Source organism: Hippocampus guttulatus, chromosome 16 (genome assembly GCF_054856545.1).
Source record: "Hippocampus guttulatus isolate MCC_2025c chromosome 16, RoL_Hgut_1.0, whole genome shotgun sequence".
NCBI lineage: Eukaryota > Metazoa > Chordata > Actinopteri > Syngnathiformes > Syngnathidae > Hippocampus > Hippocampus guttulatus.
This window is the reverse complement of record NC_141276.1, coordinates 1,954,897-1,975,109: the sequence shown is the minus strand read 5'-3', so window position 1 is coordinate 1,975,109 and position 20,213 is coordinate 1,954,897. Positions and strand designations below refer to the sequence as shown.

The window sequence follows — 20,213 nt, the reverse complement described above, 5'->3', positions numbered from 1 at the left end:
AGCATTCAGTCGCCTACGGTCATTGGACAGTTTGAAAAGAAACACTCAGCACACCGGAAGTGGTGTCAACTCCGTATTATCGCGAGATTATGAACGTGGCCATCCATTGGCTGTCTTTTACGAATGTGGCCACGTCCATACATTTATGAAAGCCACGATTCATATACATTATGTTAACCGCTTTATCCTCCCGAGGGTCGCGGGATGATTCACATTGATTGTGTTGTATTTGTCATGCAGTGTTGCTAATTAAAATTTTTTAGGAGGAAGCGTTCACAGAATTTATTGATGGTGGTCTGTAGCATATTAGCGCACTCTTTAGGTCACACATCCGGTGCGAGATCCAAGAAGTGGAATGTTTTCTGCTTCCAGGAATTGTATTCCTATCCTTTCAACACTAGGCAGCAGAGGTTGATAAAATGGAATTTACAGATTTAGATTCTTCAATTTGTTATACGTGTTTGAAGGGGAGGGTGGTGGTGGGTGTAGAGAATTGATATATATTTTTGATATGCTGTAATTTTTTTTGTACGACTGGACACTTAGTGCTACGTAGGAAGGTAGTACAGTATATGCCAAATACCTTCCTTTATTCTAAAGTTTTGTGCCCATTTTAAAACTAGCAGTTTCCACGTCTTCTAAAGGTTAGATTAAAAAGTAATTTTGTGTTTATTTACAAATAATGTAACAATCTACACGTGTCTTACTTTTTATTAAAATAAATTTACTAAAATAAAAATGTTACAAGTATATGAACTAATTAATTTTAAGGAAGGAATTAAGAATACTCAGTGTGCTAAATGACACAATACTTGCTTCACCCACCACTGCCTTATCTCCACATTATTGACAATTGTCGTTATTGTCAAAATAGGGACGGGACAACATTTCTGCCTTTTATTAACTTTCATATACATCCATATTTCTTCGGCTGTAATACAAAAAAGAATTAAGTCAAAATCTGACTGTTTTTTTTTTTTACAAACAGACCAGGAAGCTTCAAATACACAGATTCATCATTCTCAAGTCAGTCACTTTTGCAGAGCAAGGTAAGGAGCCTAACAAGCATCTACTGTTGTCCAGTCATTTGGTACTGGACCGTCTTCTCATGCCACCTCAGCCCGAACAATGGAAATAGTACAAAATGGAAGTAGACACAAAATATTTTAGTATGCTCAGTAAAACTCAGCCATTATATTCCATTTCCTACTTCTCAATGAACAAGTTGACCACTTAGATGGCCAGAGGGAATTTAACAAGAACAAAGAAAAAGAGCCAAACAGATGAGACCCCAAAATAAAGTACATGGAAACATGAGAGCTCCTTGAGAGTCTTTTCTCCGAGGTAAAGTTTCTTGTGAAATGCCAACTCGTCCATACAGTTCCGTTTATGAAGACAGGTACAAAAAAAATAAAAAAGGTCCCTTGGAGCTGAAATGGTGAGCCTGACCAACTCTGTGAAAGCAGCAGTGCTTGGTTGCGCGCATAAAAGAGCACATCCCCGACACAGGACGTGTGCCACAGAGGCACAGTCGAGAAAAGCCAAACGTCTTGGCAAGTGCATTTTGTTTTTCGGCGTTTCATCAATGTGCCACGCGCTCTAAGAGGATGATGACTGTAGCTTGTTGTTATGAGACCTACAACGTGGAGAGAGGGCGAAGTTGAGAGGCCTTCACATGTTCTCAGTAATAAAAACGTGGACAACGATCACGTGTGCGCGCGCACACACACACACACAGTGAATGCAAAAAGGCCTCCCTGGAAGATGATCCTACAGCCATGTCGGATGTTATGTACTGGGAATGCCTTTTTCCTTGATGACAATTTTGCTGGCGGCATCATTATTTTTGGAAAGTGGGGGGGGGGGGGGACAGAATGACGATATATATTGCTCACATGTACTCTCCTAAACATTTGTTTAAAAAACATCAATATATATTACAACCGCTGTACATGATAAAAATATTTACATTAACCTTAAACACTGATCAAACCAAAGAGGCAGAGCCAAGTGATACCCTCTCATAAATATCTCTGTAATAAAATATACAGCTTTGTATACTTTAACAGCTGGCAAGTTTGACTCAGGCCCAATCAAATTTAACCAAGATGTACAGTACATCAGGAATAAACACAAATTGTGCTAAAATGTATTCAAAATCCCCCACAAAGATGCAAACTACCGTGACCGCTTGTTGGTTAAGACTAATAACTTAATGCGGATTGGACAAAACGTCTTGTCATCATGGAACTGATGGCGTAAAGTCAACATGGCTGCCACTTTATGGTGATTACTGAACACTCTTGCCATAATTATTAGAGAGACAAGCATCCAGTCCAGGCTCCAGCTAGACTGGCCCATTTAAGAATCTGACAATCTGCAAGACAGAAGAAAATGGGATGGCATAAATCAAAGGCATGCAGCAAAGGTGAAAAAACCCAGACATGGCGGATGTTGTAAACAAGCACATCATGCATATCATGTGTTGACTTTATTGTTAGCCCAGTTAGTTCTTTGCTCGAGCTAAACACAGCGCGGGGCGGGGGGCATCGCCTACTATGAATTCATGCAAGGGAATAGTACAAGCATTTGGGGGTGGGAAAAAACATGACTGAAACTGATGCAATACAGGAGAAGAAACCACCACATAGTGAGACCAAGCTATTACAGCAAGCAAACAACTACGGTGCAGCAAAAACAACATCCGGGGCGCAGCAAAGCTTACCTGCCAGTTTTGAAACATTTGAGCTTCTGTACAAAGAAGCCTTCAAGCACCTCCGCACACTGAAAGAAGGGCGTGTCATTGGGGTTGTAGTAGCGGCAGTTGTCAAATATTTTGGTCACGTCGGCCACAAACTCTGTGACTTTGTGGTAATGGCGCTTTTGTAAACGGCTTTCCATTGTGGAAAAGTCTGCAAGGGAGAATGATTGTATCGGTATCGCTGGACATGGTTAACGGTGGCAAATTGGATGCCAAACGCACGCACGAACGCTTACCCATTGGTTCCTTGATGACGCGGTAATAATCAGGTGCATCATGCGGATCCACCGGTTCAAGGAAAGGCCACGCCATCTTGTGAGACTGTTACAACAGGAATATAGTACAAAGTTGATTTTAAAACCATCCAGCACATGCCCCAAAGTAAATGTGTTTTGAGATTGAAACCACTGACTGTTTAAAATGTCACTACATTCCCTCGATCTACATAAGGATGAGATCGAACTAATGCATTAATATTCCCCTCTCCTATCCAATCCCTTTCATATTAATGATGACTTTGGTCTGAGCACAAAAACAGCAAATAGGTTAGTTTTTCAGCAATTAATGGAGTATATAATTGGGTGGAGAAAAAAGTGAACATGTGAAGGTTCGCCACAATGCGCTGATTTAATTTGGTGATGTAGATGCGAGTGCAACTTTTAAAGGAGACATGTTCTATTATTATTATTGTTATTGTCATTTGAAGTCAACAAATGCTGTCCAGAGTCGCCTGCATACCTGTAAGGAGCGTAAAATCCGTTTCAAGCCCTCGTAGTCTTTGTCAGTAAGTGGCGTGAGGACAGTCATGGCATCTTCCGTCGACTGACACTGTGGGCAAACGTACACGTCGATGTGATTGGCCTCGCTCTGTAGGATGCCCACACAGCGCCCGTGGTACCAGTTCTGGCAGCGGTCACAGCCGATGTAAAACCTGAAAGGGCGTAATTGGGGGAAAAAAAATCAGGACTTGTTCATTGCTAGTCCATGGGCACCATGCGCAAGAGGCCGTACTGTGATTCGTCATATGGCGTCCGACAGATGCAGTAGAGCTCCTCCTTGCTTCCTCCTTCGTGTCCTCGTTTACAATCATTACACACAAAGTCCTCTAACTTTTTGGCTTCCTTCTCGGTGATGCCCACGCATGCGCCATGGAACCAGTTGGAGCACAGGTCACACCCAATGTAGAACCTGAGAGATAAGACAAAACGTGTCTCGGTATATTGCTGCAATGAAATCAAGCGAAGCGCTCAGCTGTTGGCACGGTCCGACGCCCACGTGTACTTACTTGGACTCGTCATAGGGCGTTTTACAGATACAGTACAGTTTATTGTCCTTCTTGTGATCCTTTGAGGTGGACGAGAGCTTCTTCTTCTTCTTGTGTTTGAACGAGAAGGGATCTCTCTCCTTGTCTCTGTCCCTTTCTCTGCCCTTCTCCCCGTCCTGAGGTCGATGATGCTCATGCGCTCTCATCCTCTCCTTTTCTCGATCACGCTCTCTGTCTTTGTACCGATCCCGGTCTTTGTCCCGTTCTCGCTCGCGTTTCTTGTCATGATGCCGCTCCTTGTCCCTGTTGCGGTCCTTGTCTCGCTCCTCTTCACGCTTACGTTTATGTGAGGAGGACGGGGGTCCGCCTGTGCGGTTGCTGTGAGGGGAATGTGTCGAGTGAGAGGGTTGAGGAGAATGGGAGGAGTGGGAGGAGAGGGAAGATGATTTGACTGCCGCTGCCGCAGCCTGGGCGATGGCAGCTCGGGCTTTCTCCTTTTCTTTCTGGAGCCTGGCGATGTCCCGCCTCAGCTCCTCCTGAGGGCAACGAGGGGAAAAAACACGTCATGATACGTTGGGTAAGGGGACATCGCCCGGACAAACAGAGTACAGCAATCTCTCCTTTTTTGTTGCGGGTTCCATTCCGGACCGCTTCACAATAGACTTAATCCACAAAGTAGTGACCGCATTTATTTTTTTTAATATCTTTTTACATCAAACCAATAGAAGATGCAATTGAAGTGAGGGTATTATTTTCTCCTGGCTTGCGCTTATTGCGCTGCAGTTCGTGTGGGAAAAATAATCACTGCAAAATCCCAATATGTATGCATGATAGAAAAATTCTATGATTAGCAATTGCCGTCGGTGTCCTTTTACTTTCAATCCATAAAGTGTGCTTTGGATCGAGTTAAATGCTTGCCAACCTGCACTTGCAACTGAAGGTCCTTGTCCAGCAGAGCCCTCTTTTTTAGAATCTCTGCCTTCAGGTGTTCTTTATGCTTGTACAACAACGCCGTCAACTTGGTGGCATTCTGCTTGGAGCGTTTCTGCTCAACCACCTCGTCCTTCTTTCTCTTCTTAGCTGCCTGCTTCTCGTCCTTCTCAATCTTATCGAGAATATACTTCATCACCTGGTTGCACACAATCAGTCTGGAGAAAGTAGACACAAGCAAATTATTTTGGTACGCTTGACGGGGCAGCATCCCAGCGGTTGTACAGCAAAAGGCACAAAGTCTCCAAACCTCTGGTTTTCCTCCCGCTCAGCAGCGGCTTGGGTTTTCCTCTGTTTGAGCTGTTCCGCTGAAACGCTCTGCTTCGCTCCCACCTGGCAGCAAGCAGAAACGTGATTTCAGTGCTGAAATGTGCGGCAACAGACCAAGGTCGTTGTTTGATAGTCCCACCTGTTTATGAACAGCATCTCCCGGGCTCACGGACAACTGATTATGATCCTTATGCTCCTTTTTATTCTCTTGTTGTTTCTTCTTCTTTGGTGGCGGATGCTGATGTTGCTGAGCGTGTTGCTGCTGCTGCGGTTGCGGTTGTTGCTGGTCTCTGGGTTGCTGCATCCTCTGAAGTTGGTCCTGCAGGTTTGTTGGGGCCTGTATCGTCACCACGTTCTGGATTTGGTGAGCCTGCTGGATCTGGATAGGCAGTTGCAGTTTGATCTGCTGGGGAACCGCCCCGCCTTGCTGCTGCGCCTGCGCTTGGATCTGAGCCTGGATCTGGGCCGCAACGTGAGGTGGAAGAGCTGACAACAGTTGGACTGGTTGTTGAAGGCCCGGAACGGTGATGAGCTGATGTCGAATCGAAGGCTGGACGTGAAGTTGAGGCTGAGCTTGAATGTGGGTTTGGTTCGGGGTTTGGAACTGGACTTGAACCTGCGCTTGCACTTGGGGTTGAGTCTGTACTGGAACCTGGGTGGGCGACTGTGCTTTGAATTGAGTTTGGGTTGGAATTTGACTTGTCATCGGTGAGAGACTTTGAACTTGAGGTTGCTGTGACGCATGAGGCAGAGGGTGAATCTGGTTCTGTTGCTGGAAATGAACCTGAACCTGGGGATGCAACTGGGGTTGTAGTGGCGCCTGAGGCTGCTGCTGAGTCTGCGGTTGGGTGTGCACTTGTGTTTGGAGGGCACTTTGCGCCTGTGACTGGAACTGGTGTTGGTGTTGAACTTGAACCTGGGGCAAGGTTGGCTTTGGAGATTGAAACTGCACCTGGGGTTGAATTTGAGGAAGGTGTTGTACTTGGGGTTGGGACGCCGGCTGAGTTTGGGGCTGAAACTGAACTCTGATCTGAGGGTGGATTTGCGCTTGCGTCTGGAGGTGAGGCGGCGACTGGATGTGTTGTATTTTTTGGACTTGGCCGCAAGGCTGGACCTGAATTTGTGCACAGATTTGGTTTTGAGGGCAGGACTGCAGTGGACTGAATGTTTGGGGCTGTCTAACTGTTGTCACTACAGAGGAAACAGGTAAGGCCTTCATTTGAAGCTGCACAGCCGAGAGAGGAATTTGAGACACCTGCTGAACAGACACGACTGCGGGGTGTTGGACTTGAGTTTGCAAGGAGAGAGACGCCTGAGGCAGTGAGGAAACGGGTATGGAACGTGACGCCAGGGTACAGGCAGGAACTGCGGTGAGGGCAGGGGGACTGGGAATGGTTGCCTGTTGAACAGAATGGACTGGAAGCTGGCCTTCGCATGAAGCCGGTTTCCATACCTGGGGCTGAGCAGCCCTCTGCTCTATTAGCGCTACAACGGGGACAGGAAAAGAGATGAACACATTAATGTACAAAATATTCACAAAGTCACTTGATTTCATCAGAAAATGCTGACTGTGGTGCCATACCGTTCTCGGCGTCTTACCTGGCACCGAGGGTGTTGTACACGTGGCCGTGACTGGCGTGACCACAGCGTGTCCCGCAGCAGCATGAAGAGGGCGAGGCGCTAGAGTTTGAATTTGGGTTAGTGCTTTAGCGGGGGACAGGACGCCAATTTCATTGGATACCACGGCGATGACTGGACCAGAGGCGGCAGGGAGGGCGCAGGTTGGAACTTGGGGTTGGACAGGTGAGGGGAGAGATGCAGAAATGCACTGCATTTGGGTAGCGTTTGCATACTGGACAGCAGAATTGCCCGAGAGAGGGACAAAAGCAGGGGCGGCGACTGTAACGTGCATCTGGACCGGAGCTGAGGAAGCGGTCGAAGTTTGTGCCGAGATCTGGGATTGGGTTGTAACTTGTCCTGCGACAGCCACGGTCATTACTGCTGGATTCTGGTCTAATAGTTGGGGTGGAATCATAGTTTGCCCTGCATTATGTTGTGGGGCAGGCACAGATTTTGCCACTTCAGTTTGTACTGGGGCAGAGGATGAAACTAGTGTTTGTGGCAACGCTTGGGCTGCTATGGGAGATAATTGGGAAGATGGTGCTGAAATGCGGGCTTCTACTGGAACCTGCGGAGTAACGTCAGCCGTTGTAGGAATCGAGGCTGTCACTTGGGGATGTAGAGGGACGGAGGTTGGGGTAGAAACCAAATCTGATCTCGGTTGCGAAGAAAGAGGTGAAATTGGTTGCGTTGGAGCAGGAATAGGGGCTGCCATTTGGGTCTGGGCCAAGGCTGAAGGCGTAGTCTGGACGTTGGACCTAGGTAGAGCAGGAGTTGATATTTGGGTTGGCGGACTCGGTAATGCAGCGGGCTTTGCGGGAACAGCTGCGGTGAGCGTTGACGTTGAAACCGATGAAGACACCGGCATGGGAGTGAAGAGGAAGCGATGGACTTGGCCGTTGGGCATCGCCGCCTGCATCAGCTGCTGACCAGGGGAAGGGATGACGGTGACGCCCTGTGGGACAATTTGCAGCTGGCCCTCCGTCTGGCCTTGACCCTGGATCACCACTGTCAGACCAGGATTCCCTCCCTGAAGTGGTGCATGGAATTTCAATTGAGCAATCAAATAAAAAGTCAAACGTGACACACAAAACCCGTTAACTCCCTCGGCATGCGGGCATCCTCCGAATCTTTAAGACGTTGGACGAGGTTTACAAAATCTTGGGGAAACCAAAGTAGAGTGCAGTGGAACCTCTGTGTTAAAAAATTGAATTCGTTCTAAGACTGTTTTCAAACATTTAGAAACGGAAACAACGTTATGTTGACCTTTTTATGGATTTAGTTACAAATAAAGAAAGAAATACAAGAACCCTATTTCTCCTGATGAACCGTTCATAGCTAAACAGTACACCGTGGCGAGCCACTGGCAACAGGACGGCTGCTCCTACAAGAGACGGTAGTTTTTGCCAAAACCAAGCTGTCGAAGCTTAAAGTTCCTAATTAGCGTTGAGGACTAATTTAGAGGAAAAATACAAAGAGAACGCTCTGCAAAATATGTGACAAACGGAGCCAACCATTTTTTTAACCGTGCAAAAGAAAGTGGAACAAATCAAGTGTTCCATATGGATACCGTGACTGTGAGTAAAGTGCACAAAAAAATCTTGTTTGGTTCATGAGCAGGGACCTTCCTGAACAAAGGTTCCACGGTAGGACTTTCAGAGTTTTAAACGGGTCCCTCACCTGAGCACTCTGTGTTAACTGCATGAGCTGCGCCATAGTGAGTTTGACTTGACCCTGCTGTGGTCGACTGGGTTGGGAGGGAGTCGCGGGAGCCTGCCCAGGTGCTGTGCTGGTCGCGCAAGGTGACGGCGCAGGACCTGCGGCTCTCTGACCTTCAATTGTCTGGACGGGACTAGAACCAGATACAGCTCCAGATGCAACTTGGCCTTGGCCCATCTGGACCTGTTGGGAATGGCCTAGACAAACAAATAAAAACAGATTTTATTTTTCCGGCATGAGCGCTTCGGCGGCTAAGTTTAGTTAAAAACGCAAATACCAAATTGAAAGAATACCTTGTGGAGTCAATTTAGGACTTGCTCCAGGTTGTGTTTGGTTCCCTGCTCTCATCATCTGAAGCAAAAACAAGAGTAACTATGGACCATGTTGCTTGCTTGAGGTAAGATTAAACAAGCTTCGAGTCAGAGAGACAAAATACCTGCTGTTGGATCGATGAAGCCGAGTTGCTCGCTCTGAGATTGATATTGCCAGTTGTCGGATGGAGTGTACTGTATGTCCTCAGGTTTGCAGGTGGGCCGGACGGAAATATGCTGCTGCATTTCTGCTCATCTGTCGCGAGAAACACCGAAATAAATATCCACCCATCCATTTTCCGATCCGCTTATCCTCACGAGGGTCGGGGGGGGGGGGGGGGGGGGGTGCTGGAGCAGTGAGTGTGACCTGCCCATGAATAGCGTGCTAGTTCTGATTGGTGAGCTCAGGGGGGGGAATGGCAGCACTTAAAAAAAAAAAACACAGCTCTGATGAAATGGTATTGTCTGAGATTCTCTGTTCTCTGGGAACTGTTGTTTTATTTTAGAGGGATTGGTCGCATACAAAACGCTTACCTGTATTACTACTGGTCTGACCCTGCTTGACCCAGGTGGCAAAAGACTGGTGGAAGTTCTTGTCTTGCTGCAAGGAGACTGGTGAGCCCAATTTGGAGGTCAAGACCATCTTGGTTCCTGATGTGACCTGACTTGTTCTCTGGCCCGCGGACACGGGGGTACTAACACAATTTGAAGTGCTGGATGATGAGGTTGTCGTGGTGGTGATGGTTGTGGCAGCTGTGGATATGGCTTGTTGCTCAAAGCGTTTCTAAAATGAGACGTTCAAGTGAATCTTTACTTTTTTTTATTTGACTACCAATCTGATCGAGGTCTCCTGAAATAATTGAAAAGATGATAACTGCTGACTTGTGCTGTCTTCTCACCTGCTGGGCAGCCATTCTGGTCTGCTTCAGCTGATTCTCCAAATGCGTCTTGACATCCTCCGCACTCTTCAGGGTGCTGACTGTTTTAGGGGAATCAGTTCCTTGTAGTTTCTCCTTCTCCATTCTGTTATCATAAGGGAAAAGTGTCATGGAGATATAGTTATAAAACGCTTTTCCACTAAAGGTACTTGCGTGCCCTGTTACGGTTCTGCCTGATTCAAACAACAGCAGTTGAGATATGTCCTCCGGAAAAAGCGATAGCTCCAAAAGCATTTGTTTTTTTGAACAGTTTTAGGTCGAGCTCACTTTTCTGCAAAGGCTCTGATCTCCCACAGCTCCAGATCCTCTTCAGGAATCCACGTCTCCACAGCAATAGGTCCGGTTGGCTTGGCTGACTCCTGTTTCTTGGGTCTCAAGGCACTAGATCGTAGGCCTTTCCTTTGTGGAGTCGGAGTTTCTATTGACGCAAAAGGAAAATAGCTCAGTTTGAGGGTTATTCAAACGGCAACAAATCCCGCTCTTTCCTATGTCTTGCGCACGCCGAGCGACACGGCTGAAAGCGACTCAACTGGACAATCGCGAACATATTCGTTAGCGATGCACGCCACAACACAGACAGTTTGTGGTTCTAAAAATAAATCTTTTCTTTCGCCGCGTCGCTCGGTGGCCATGGACTCTCCAACCTGTAGTAGGTCATCTAAAATGTTACCTTTTGGAGTGTCTCTGCTTCCGAGCGGACAGATAATCTTCCTGATACAATATTCTGAGTAGATGCCATAAGGCCCCACGTCTCTGCGTTTTATGATCTCTGTTGTGGTGATATCTGTGTCTGTGGTTTCTGGGGGCGGAGAGGCATAAAATACAGTACACGTTAGCACAGTATCCACCCATCCATATTGTATGGCACTGGTGGGCTGGAGCTTGTCCCAGCTGGCTTTGCGAGAGGCTGAACTTGTCGCCGATCAATCGCAGGGCACATGTAGACTAATAACCATTCACTCTCATATTCAGACTCATTGGCAATTTAGAACCCGCAATAAACCGAAGAAGCGTGTTTCCTGAGCACCTAGAGCAAACCCACACAAGCACAGGGAGAACACGATCACTTGGCACAAGAGAACCCGGCGCTTCTGAATTGTGAGGCAGACGTTCAGACCACGACACGACCGCGTAGCAGATGCTAACACAAAACAAACGAGCCGTTCTCAAACAAAGATGCGGCAAAAAGGGAGGAAATCAATCCAGACAATCCCCACCTTTGCGCGTTAGGCCTACAGCAACAGAGGGCTTGACAGCCATGTCATCCCATCTTAGGCAGGCCCAGAGCAACCTGAGCATCAGGCTGACTCCCGCCAGCGATCTCATTGTCTGAAGACGGTACCTAGGCAGGGAACAAATAGGAGAATCTGCATATTCAAGCGATTGTAAAAATACACTTCTATTTATAGCCGTAGAGAATAAGCGCGATGAGATCAAGATCTCGCAAAGAGGAAGAAAAAGACGCCGCCGTGATGCCAACCTCCACGTGATTCCAAACGTAGGCCGAGGAGACGGGTAGGGCCATATATCCAAGGCTGGCTTGGCATTGTAGTTGAAGATGGGAACCTCTTTGAAGCCTCCTCTCCTCGCGAGCCTCTTCAGGTCATCATTGGGCAGGACAAAAATGCTCTTTTTGCTGCTTTTGGTGACAAATTTGCGATAGGACGGCAGGGCTGTGCCTGACCGAGCCTTCTTACATTTGGTGAACTTGAGGAGACTGACTCTCTCGCTGGTGCTGTACTCTTTGCATATCGTCATGGAGCTGCTCGTGGTTGAAGAGGTGGAACCCACCTTTGGACAAGTAACATCTGCACCGGCAGGCTTGGAACTTGGAGAGACTGCCGACACTGGCTTATTGGCGGAGGTCGGAGTGGAAGAGACCGTGTTATTTGCCGCAGAGGTTTGGGCGTTTTGAGACTCTAGGACATTTTGAGGAGGTGTCTTTATATCTTCTCTACGACTGCCGTTGTCGCTACTATGAAGGCAAGCGGCGGTTGAAGTTTGAAAATGAGCGGGCACTGCCCCGTCTGAACCTTTGAGCGCATCCTTGTTGCTACTTACGACATTTTGCGGCTCTGCTGTATCGGCCACATGATTTTCTAATTTGGGGATCTTTGGAGGAGGTGAATGACCGTCATAGGAGGCAACATTTTGGGAGAGACTTCCATTCATTAGCGGTTTGACAGGTTCTTTGTTACCACCGTGGACTTGATTGCTGATGTTTGAATGTGAAGGAACAGCGAGCCCAGTTTCTCCGTTCAGCTGCTCTGCATTGGTCTTGCTTTGGTCAGCCTCCACGATCTCCCCATCAGTCCGCCTACTGCCTCGCTCCATTTCCTCGTAGCTACGTTTCTTTGTGTTCTCTTCAACCTCTTGTCTCAGAGGTTTCTCCTGGCTTTCTATCGCTTCGGATTTGAAATTGTTTTTACCATTGAGCCCAGTGCCTCCTGTGGATCCTCCGTTCACTTCGTTGTATGCCGCAGCACCTCCACCATTCCCATGCGCGGGACCGATTTCTGTCTGCAGGCCGTGACTGTCCAATTTGATATCCGAGTTGACTTGGAGCTCATTGCGTTCCTGATCGAAGTCCAGCTGTTTTACGACAGGGTCTTTCACCTTCTTGTCACCTTTATTTTCTTCAACTTTAACACACGGATTCACAGCTGGCGGCTGTTTAGCTTCAGTTTTGATTACAGAAGTGGACCGCGCGGAAGCCATTTTTGACAGCAAGGCTGCCTGTCTGAACCGCTCCAGTCTCTGCTTCTCCTCCAAAGTGAACTGTTTGACACGCCGCTCCAAGAGTCCATCCAATTTGGAAGGCTTTACCTTCTGCTTATAAGCTGTTCGCAAATGAAATCCTTCGCTGACATTGACAACGTCATATAAAGGCTTCAGTGCAGAGGTCTCGTCCTGAGGTGGGTCGTCTTTCTGGATCGGCTCCGTTTTTACAGGCTGCTCAGCAGGCAATGACGGGTCTTTGTTTTCAACATTTTCTAGAATGCAGAGGAAAGTCAGATGATGTGATCTCCGAAGAGTAACAACATTTACAAATGGCACAGTGGATCCTGTCAAGTTGTAAAGCCTTTATTTGATCCTAGGCATGAAATAAGTCTAATGGGTTGAAACTGAAATGCATTTTGCCTCCGTTACCTCCGTCTTCATTTGATGGTGCTGTATTCAGACTGGGTTCAACCTCCATTTTGTTGTCTTCTACCTTTTCTTGCTCCTCGTCTTTGGGCTTGGCTTCCTCTTTTGCTGCCTGCTCTTGTTCAGATGAGGCACTTGGAGCCGACACACTCGTGGAAACCTGCTGCTTTTCCTCCGCCGTACTTTGACTCGTCTGCATTTCATCCTCTGCCTTTTTCTGTTTGTTGGTGCCAGCATCATTTTCCTGCCTAATTTTGGCTGTCAGGAAGACAGGATTTGATATGCAATTTTAGGTGCTGGCATCTCACAAACATATTTTGGAGGGGAAGAACCCCCCCCCCCCAACCCCCCAAAACTTCATCTTTATTTCTTACCTTTCAGTTCTTTTCGGTAGTTTGCATTCGTGTTTCCTGGTAATTTAGGAACAAAACGCGGTACGCGAGTCTTACTGAGCCAGCTCCAGCCACCATACCCCGTCACTCTGTACTCTTCACCCTTCTGCTTCCACACCTAGTCAAAACACCACAGTGAAATACTAGAATGAAGCGTGCATTCAACGGTACGCAAATGTCACGCTCAATTTTGTTTTTGTTTTACCTGGTGTTTGATGTTAACGCTGTACTTCACCCATGTGGCCTGCTGCAGCGACTCCTCATCCTCCAGCTTTTTCTCCCGTTTCTTGACCTTCTCTTTCTCTTCACGCTCCATGGAGGTCATGCGGTGTAGCCTGAGACAGGAGAACTTCCTGTTCAAAATCTTATCAAGTCGAAATCGCAGATGACGTGGTACGATTTGACCGTTATACAGTCGTTATACACGCGGGTCACCTTGTGTGTCCAAGGGAATCTTTCCATACGGGCAGCATGACAACTGGCTTGATGGCACACTCCAGGATGGCCAAGGCGAGTGCAAATTCCCTCGCTTTGCTACACATTTGCACTGCTTTGTTCCAGTTAGTTCTAGAAGAAAAAAAAAAAGAGTAACACAATGTGTTCATGATGCCCGAACACATTTCTTGTCAAACAAGAATCATATACAGGCAGCCAGAAGGCTTGAACTTGAAGGCTGCATTGTAGGTAATACGTGGGGTGTGCGAGGGGGGGCGGGGTTAGTTAGAGCTTTATGGTCGTCAGTTTAAAAAAAACAACTAGATGACAAAGTGAACGTACAAAGAGAATCTGGTTGACCTGGTCAAAGTTCTAACCTGTGCGATGCCCAGTTCAGGTGCATAAATGGTGGTGGGATGTTGCTCTCCAGCTGGATGATGTTGAAACGCAGGGTGGTGATAGTCAGGCTCCGGGATCCGTAGATGGAGCCGTTCCATTTGAACTCCGACGCAGCCGTCAAGCTGAACTTGTGGGAGAGGTGCCGCCTTTTGTCGTTGTCTTCCCGATGCTGATGCTTGTTGAGCGCCAGGACGTTGGTGCTGTACTGGTTATGGTACACCCGATATTTACCCTCCTGACCCAGTTTGAACAAGTTGTTCAAGTTCAACGCAAAGTCACTTTTGGAAAAGCTGGAATGTGAAGTCTCTAAATCTGGGGATGACTGAAACACAGGAAGAGGAGCTCTTGTTGGTGAAATAATGTCACTAAAAGATTTCAGTCCATTTGATGTAATCGTTTGCAGAAATATTTTTTGTGTTTGTCTTAACCTAAGGACAAAACGCAGAGGTACACGGAAAAAAAAAAACAACCATTGTCCTTTTTCAAGTGGACACTTGCATCACCTCTTTGCTTTTTCTCAAAATTTGGTTCATAGATTCCAGCGCCGATCCAGTTGCTCTGTTGCGCCTCACATTTTCATGACACTCCTCTGTCAATCACAGGGCAGATGACATTAATTCAGTGTAATAACAAACCACAAAACCACCTTTGACTTTGTAGAAATTGTGGCATAAATGAAAATAAGTGCGTTTTGAAACAATTACAACCACTGACCTGTCCCATCTTGACTGGTGAAAGATGACCGAGAGGACCTTTCAAACAGGTCTGGCTGCTCTGGTTTCCCGGGGCTCCTGCTGTCCGAGACCTTCGGCCCTGCTTCAGGATGCTCGTCGGGGGTTTGTGCTTGCATGGATTCACTGCTCCGCTTAGCTTCATTTTAGAAAATAAAGTACAAGTGTGCAAACCGTGGGTTAAGTCAAGCATTACTGGCGCTGTGACCGGTATGACGGAAGAACTTCTTTTGCAAAAGAAAAGACTGCTGCACATAATGACAAGATTTGACGGCAGGGTAATCACTGATGGGGTGACGAGTTGGTTAAAAGAATGGTTGAATGGGCTGACCAGTAAATGAAAAGGCTCAGGTATGGACAGCCAACAGTGTACAATATACTTCATGGGATCATGCGCAGTGAGGGTCGCTAAGGTGATGAACTGGGAAAGGCTTAGTTGACAGGCGACGTCTTTGATTAGCCGGGTTAGCTGTAGATGGTATGGCTGCGGTGAGCGGGCAACTGCATTTGCACAAAGGGGCGGACGAAACGCTCGGAATGGCGAAAGAGGCGGCGGACAGCCACACGCGGCAACCGAGTACCTGTCCTTTCCTGCTTTGCCGCTGGCGGGGATTCCCCATCCTCCTTGGCGTCGATGTTTGAATCAGGAAATGCAGTGGAGTCCCGGGGGGCTGAGCTGGACTTAGAATCAGACACGCAGCTCTCTTGGGCGGCAGTCGGAACGACAGCTGCTGTGGCAGGTCAAAGAATACACGGATGGGTCTTTATATCAATGAGTTCGTACCACGGGTTGCACATGAGTCAGTAGCGGCATGGGAAACAAAGACGTCCCCATCCGAGGACGTGATCGGAAATCGAGGCCAATCACATGTTATCAACTGATCCGGTGAAAAAGATCGCTTTTATTCATTTTCGGAACATTTAAAGATCAAAAAGCTACCAAATCATCAACATTTGCAAATATCCTTCCAAATACAACATAATAGCTTCGTTTTATCTGACACAATGTGACAGTTCAGTTTATTTATTTATTCATTTATTTTTATTTCGTAGCGGTGTAGTCAAGAGACATTGCCTAAGTATCGGCAGACACCGTACTTTAAATCAAAGACTGGGATTCGGACTCGGGTGATTAAAAAAAAAAAAAAGCATGATCAGGACATCCCTGCAAAAGTCCCGTGCATAGAGTTATTCAGTTCTCGTTTACCTGGCATAGCCGCGGTCTCCTTGGGCTCGATGTCTTTGTGCTGCTCTCCATCACCGAGCTGCGACGGAACTTTGGCAGAATCCCCCACTGTCGGCACACAACCTTTTTCTGCTTGTGTATTCACTTCCTCTGCTTGCCGGTTTGCTGTCCGCGCGTCCCGTCTGAACTTTAAACGTTCTGTGACCATCTCTGTCATAAGACAGACCGACAAATGGGCGTTAGATTGTAAAATTTGCACAAATGTCATGTCTATTTCAGCATCGCACACATGGATGGTTACACTTCAAATCAAATCGGTACCGTTGACAGCAGTGAGGTAGGCTTTATTGTTTCCGCGAGCCTTATCGGTAAGGTCCTCTGTGATGTCCATGTGAGTTTGAACTTCCTCCTTTATCTCCTCCAGACTGGCCCAAAGGTCCATCTCCCAGTAGTCCTTATCCAGACACTCAAGCAGCTCTTGAAACTGGGATCTGCTGCTGTAGTACCAGATCTTTTTCTTCTGATGTTCACCGTCCTCTTCACTGGCAAGGAAGTGACAACAAGAAGATGACACAGGGTGGCATATGGAAATGAAAACCAACATAGGCGAGTGTTGAATTAATAATTCAATTCATTGGCGACAAGACTGTGTGTAAATCTATCGAGGGCTTGAAGCTCATCTGTAAAGTATTATTCATAAATGGCATCACATTCAAAATTGCAAGTTTCAAAGCGTGGGGCGGGGAAAAAAGTGGCTTATCGTCGGGAAAATACAGTCGTCAAGGGATGGAAATTTCAACACAATGTTTATTTTTAAATCAGATTCATCCAATCGTTGAATAGAATAATTGACAGATTAATCAAATATGAAAATAATTGCTAGTAAGGAGCTCTAAAATTGGAAAATGTGTAGCTAATCTATGTGAATGGTATCGGAATCTATATCGGCTAATCTCACTCATAATTGGTAGCAAAATCAGCAGTATGAAACCCTGATCGGAACACCCCTTGTCATTTTATAGCGTATAACATAAGAGTGCCATTTTTGTCATTACTAACACGTTACCACAAAACGTGTTTTTGAGCGGCTGGAATGAATCATTGGCACTTCATCTCGGTGGCGAAATATGATTTGAGATCAGTGTTTTCAGTTACGTGCATGGTCAAGGAACAAATGAAGGCACCGGTGTAGCATTAAATACCTGTAACCAGCAAGTGTCAAATATTTTGACTTCCAGTGTATTTTGGTACAGAGTGGTATTGACTTACATAATAATCCTTCTGCTGAGAAACCAGTATTTCCTCTGGTGGCGGTCATATCCAAGAGGCTCCTGGCGTATGTAGGGCCTGTTCTTCTGCGCTTCCGTCACACAGTCGGTCACGCCGGGTACTTGATGTGCCACACAGATCTCGCACTGCCACTCGTCTTCCGGAACCTCCTTTAGTGGTGGGTTCACACACTCCAAGTGGTAAACTGCACAGCAGGTCTCGCAGCAGAGCAGGTCACCGAGGCGGTGACATACGCGACAGTGGTCGTCATACTGCATGACGCCATCAGACATCAGCTCTTCACGGGCAATGTTGGTGGTAAGAAACTGGTTCACCAGGAACTGAAGCACCTTGATTTTACTTTCAACGGGACCAAAAGGATAATCATCCAGTTCCTGATCGGGCAGCACGTAGTGGTACTCTGTGTCACTCTCACAATAAGCACGTAGCACCTCGGGCCACGTCATGCCGTCGATGAAGTACAGAGTGGAATTGACGCTGTCCTTGAGGTCAGCGGGCCCAAAGCTAGTGTTGGACGTTTCCTCTTCATGCAGGATGGCCTTCAGCAGAGAAATGTGAGTCTCTGCAATTAAAGTGCATTGTTCCTGGCCGATGAGCGCTGCGCAAAAGTCCTCAAAGCGGAAGGGGGACAGCCGCAGCACCGTGCTGAAGTTCCGAAGCACCTCATAGATGGAGGTTGCATTTAGCAGGTCTTCGCTAGGCACCAGGAGATCCTCGGAAGATGCGGGTAGATCAAGAGGGGGGATGTTTTTCTCTTCCAAAATGGGGGTGCGGGGTCGGGCCTTTTTCCTCCCTGTAGGACACACAGAGGTATCAGCAAACGATGCTCTTTTCATAAACACACAGACATTTAAAGTCACGTTCAACATTACAAAGCTGTATATAGACCATACGTCGATACGTCTTTGTCTTATCGACTGTTCCGTTCAAACACAATTTCTGATAAATATGAATTCATTCGTATTTGGAAAGGGTTTTGGCAATATCCAGGAAGGTGTTATGGTTGGTGGCACTTGAGTGCATCTGTCGTTTTATTTGAAGCAAAATCAATTTTGTTTTTGGTCGGGGAAGGAGCAAAATTAGGCCCTGAATAATATGCAACACCATGTTGTTTTTTTCCTCATTACAAGCACTGTGTCAGTTAGTAATACTTAAACTATTATGCGTGCAAGAGTTTTTGTATGTTTTGCCAAATTATCAAAACTGATATCGTATACAACTGACAATAAAAACCCATTTTAGGTGTTGTACATCAGTTCATTTCAGAGTGAAGTTTGTATTTACTCTGACCCAAGTACAATGATGGAATTGGCATCCCTATTTTTTTTTAAATTAGCTGTTTTGAAGAAGAAAATAAACATATTTTACCTAAGTACAACGTGTGAGTACTTTCGCCGCCTGTGGTTGACAGAAACTTGTTTGTATGGGCTAATTTTGCTTGCTAACATTAGCATTCAAAGCTACCACTTAGCTGAGGGCAAAACAATACCCGAGCCCGGATCCACACGTTTATTACAATTAGGTCACAAAAGGTCCGTGATTTGACGTGAACGTGCAATGTTTAGCTCCCGTGATCTAACTTTACAATCCACCTGCCTGCGATAATGAAGCGCAGACTGCGGCCTGTGTTGCTTACACTGTGCATTCTCCATTTTGAACAACAACCACACTGCTTTTGGCGTACCAAACTATGTGCAGCCCTTGTTGGGCTACGGAGTGTGGGAGGGTGATTACGAGCCACGTCGCCCCTGTTAGCGCAAAATGAAAACGTTTATTGTAGAATTACCCGGCGTGCTGGCGTGTGTGCTCTGACTCCGAAAGCTACTCTCCGTACAGTAGCTGGCATCCTCTTCCACCTCCTCCTCCTCCTGCCGCTGCTGCTCGTCCAGCACATCATCGAGGCAGTCCGAGTCCTCCTTGAGGGCCTCGTCCTCGTCGGACTGAGGGTCCTCCTCGACCGGCTCTTCTTCCTCGGATCTCAAACTGACAGCGTCGTCGTCCTCATCGCTCTCGTGGTCGTCGTACACGACCGTTTTGGAGACAGGGGTCCTCCTGCCTCCGCGAGCCCCTCTTCTTCCTCGGCCACCTCTGCCTCGTCCCCTGCCTCGCGTCGAGATGACAGATGCCGCTTTCTTTTTCTTGGTCGGCTTGGCTACTTCCCGAACGGGACTCTCCGCGTCCTCCTCGCCGCTGTCTCGGAAACGGGGCTTGATATTCCTCCTCGGCCGCAAGCCCCGTGTAGTAGCCGGAGCTGGCGAGTGCTCCTCGGTTGCTAGCGGTTTGGGCGGCCTGCCCCTTTTCCCTCTCATGATAGGCGAAAGCTATTCGTTTATATTCCCAGTGATTGCGTTCGCAGGAAGCGAGCGAAAAGCGGTGCCCCCACAGTATCGGAGTGGTCGCGGTTGGTGCCGAGCATGCAAGCCCGCAAGCCCGCAACCCCCGTGTGTTTCCTCGGGTGTGAAAGCTCAAAATGTTAGCCCGGCGTCGCGTTCGGGTTCGCCGAGAGCCGCCATTTTTCTTTTCTGCCTCTCTGTCTGTGGCTCAACAAACACTACAGGCCCCTACCACTCGGGTCACGTGGTACAGCCGCTCGCTCGCAAGTGGTTACAATAACCCAGAAAAAAGGGTTTTCTTATTTATCGACAGAAGTAATATTGACATTAATATTTCATGTCACCTTAAGTCCTTTTTTTCCTTAACCGCAGAATATCCACCAAAGATCGGATTGCTGTCTTATATTTTGTTGCATTGTTTTGTCTT

At 47.2% G+C, this 20,213-nt stretch overlaps 1 protein-coding gene across 4 annotated transcripts; it reads right to left on the bottom strand.

The window, feature by feature from the left end:
• Positions 1–883: 883 nt before the first annotated feature.
• On the bottom strand, positions 884–19,990 carry bptf (bromodomain PHD finger transcription factor). 4 transcript variants are annotated; one of them, XM_086132683.1, is made up of 31 exons: positions 19,240–19,990; positions 17,433–18,246; positions 16,485–16,705; positions 16,185–16,373; positions 15,559–15,708; positions 14,961–15,116; positions 14,750–14,835; positions 14,225–14,568; positions 13,848–13,979; positions 13,618–13,747; positions 13,395–13,530; positions 13,024–13,278; positions 11,354–12,866; positions 11,091–11,215; positions 10,544–10,672; positions 10,141–10,291; positions 9,835–9,958; positions 9,470–9,719; positions 9,061–9,191; positions 8,918–8,975; positions 8,586–8,821; positions 6,885–7,935; positions 5,425–6,770; positions 5,266–5,348; positions 4,948–5,173; positions 4,047–4,561; positions 3,773–3,949; positions 3,500–3,692; positions 2,998–3,082; positions 2,726–2,912; positions 884–2,377 (listed from the first exon to the last, which is right to left on the bottom strand). In XM_086132683.1, exons 1-31 carry the CDS (start codon positions 19,760–19,762, stop codon positions 2,362–2,364), a joined length of 9,732 nt encoding a protein of 3,243 aa, XP_085988809.1. In that variant the 5' UTR covers positions 19,763–19,990; the 3' UTR covers positions 884–2,361. The 4 variants fall into 4 exon arrangements, with proteins under 4 accessions (XP_085988809.1, XP_085988807.1, XP_085988808.1 ...); XM_086132681.1 differs by having other exon boundaries at positions 884–1,636; XM_086132682.1 differs by having other exon boundaries at positions 884–1,636; positions 15,559–15,705.
• Between the last annotated feature and the right edge of the window lie 223 nt (positions 19,991–20,213).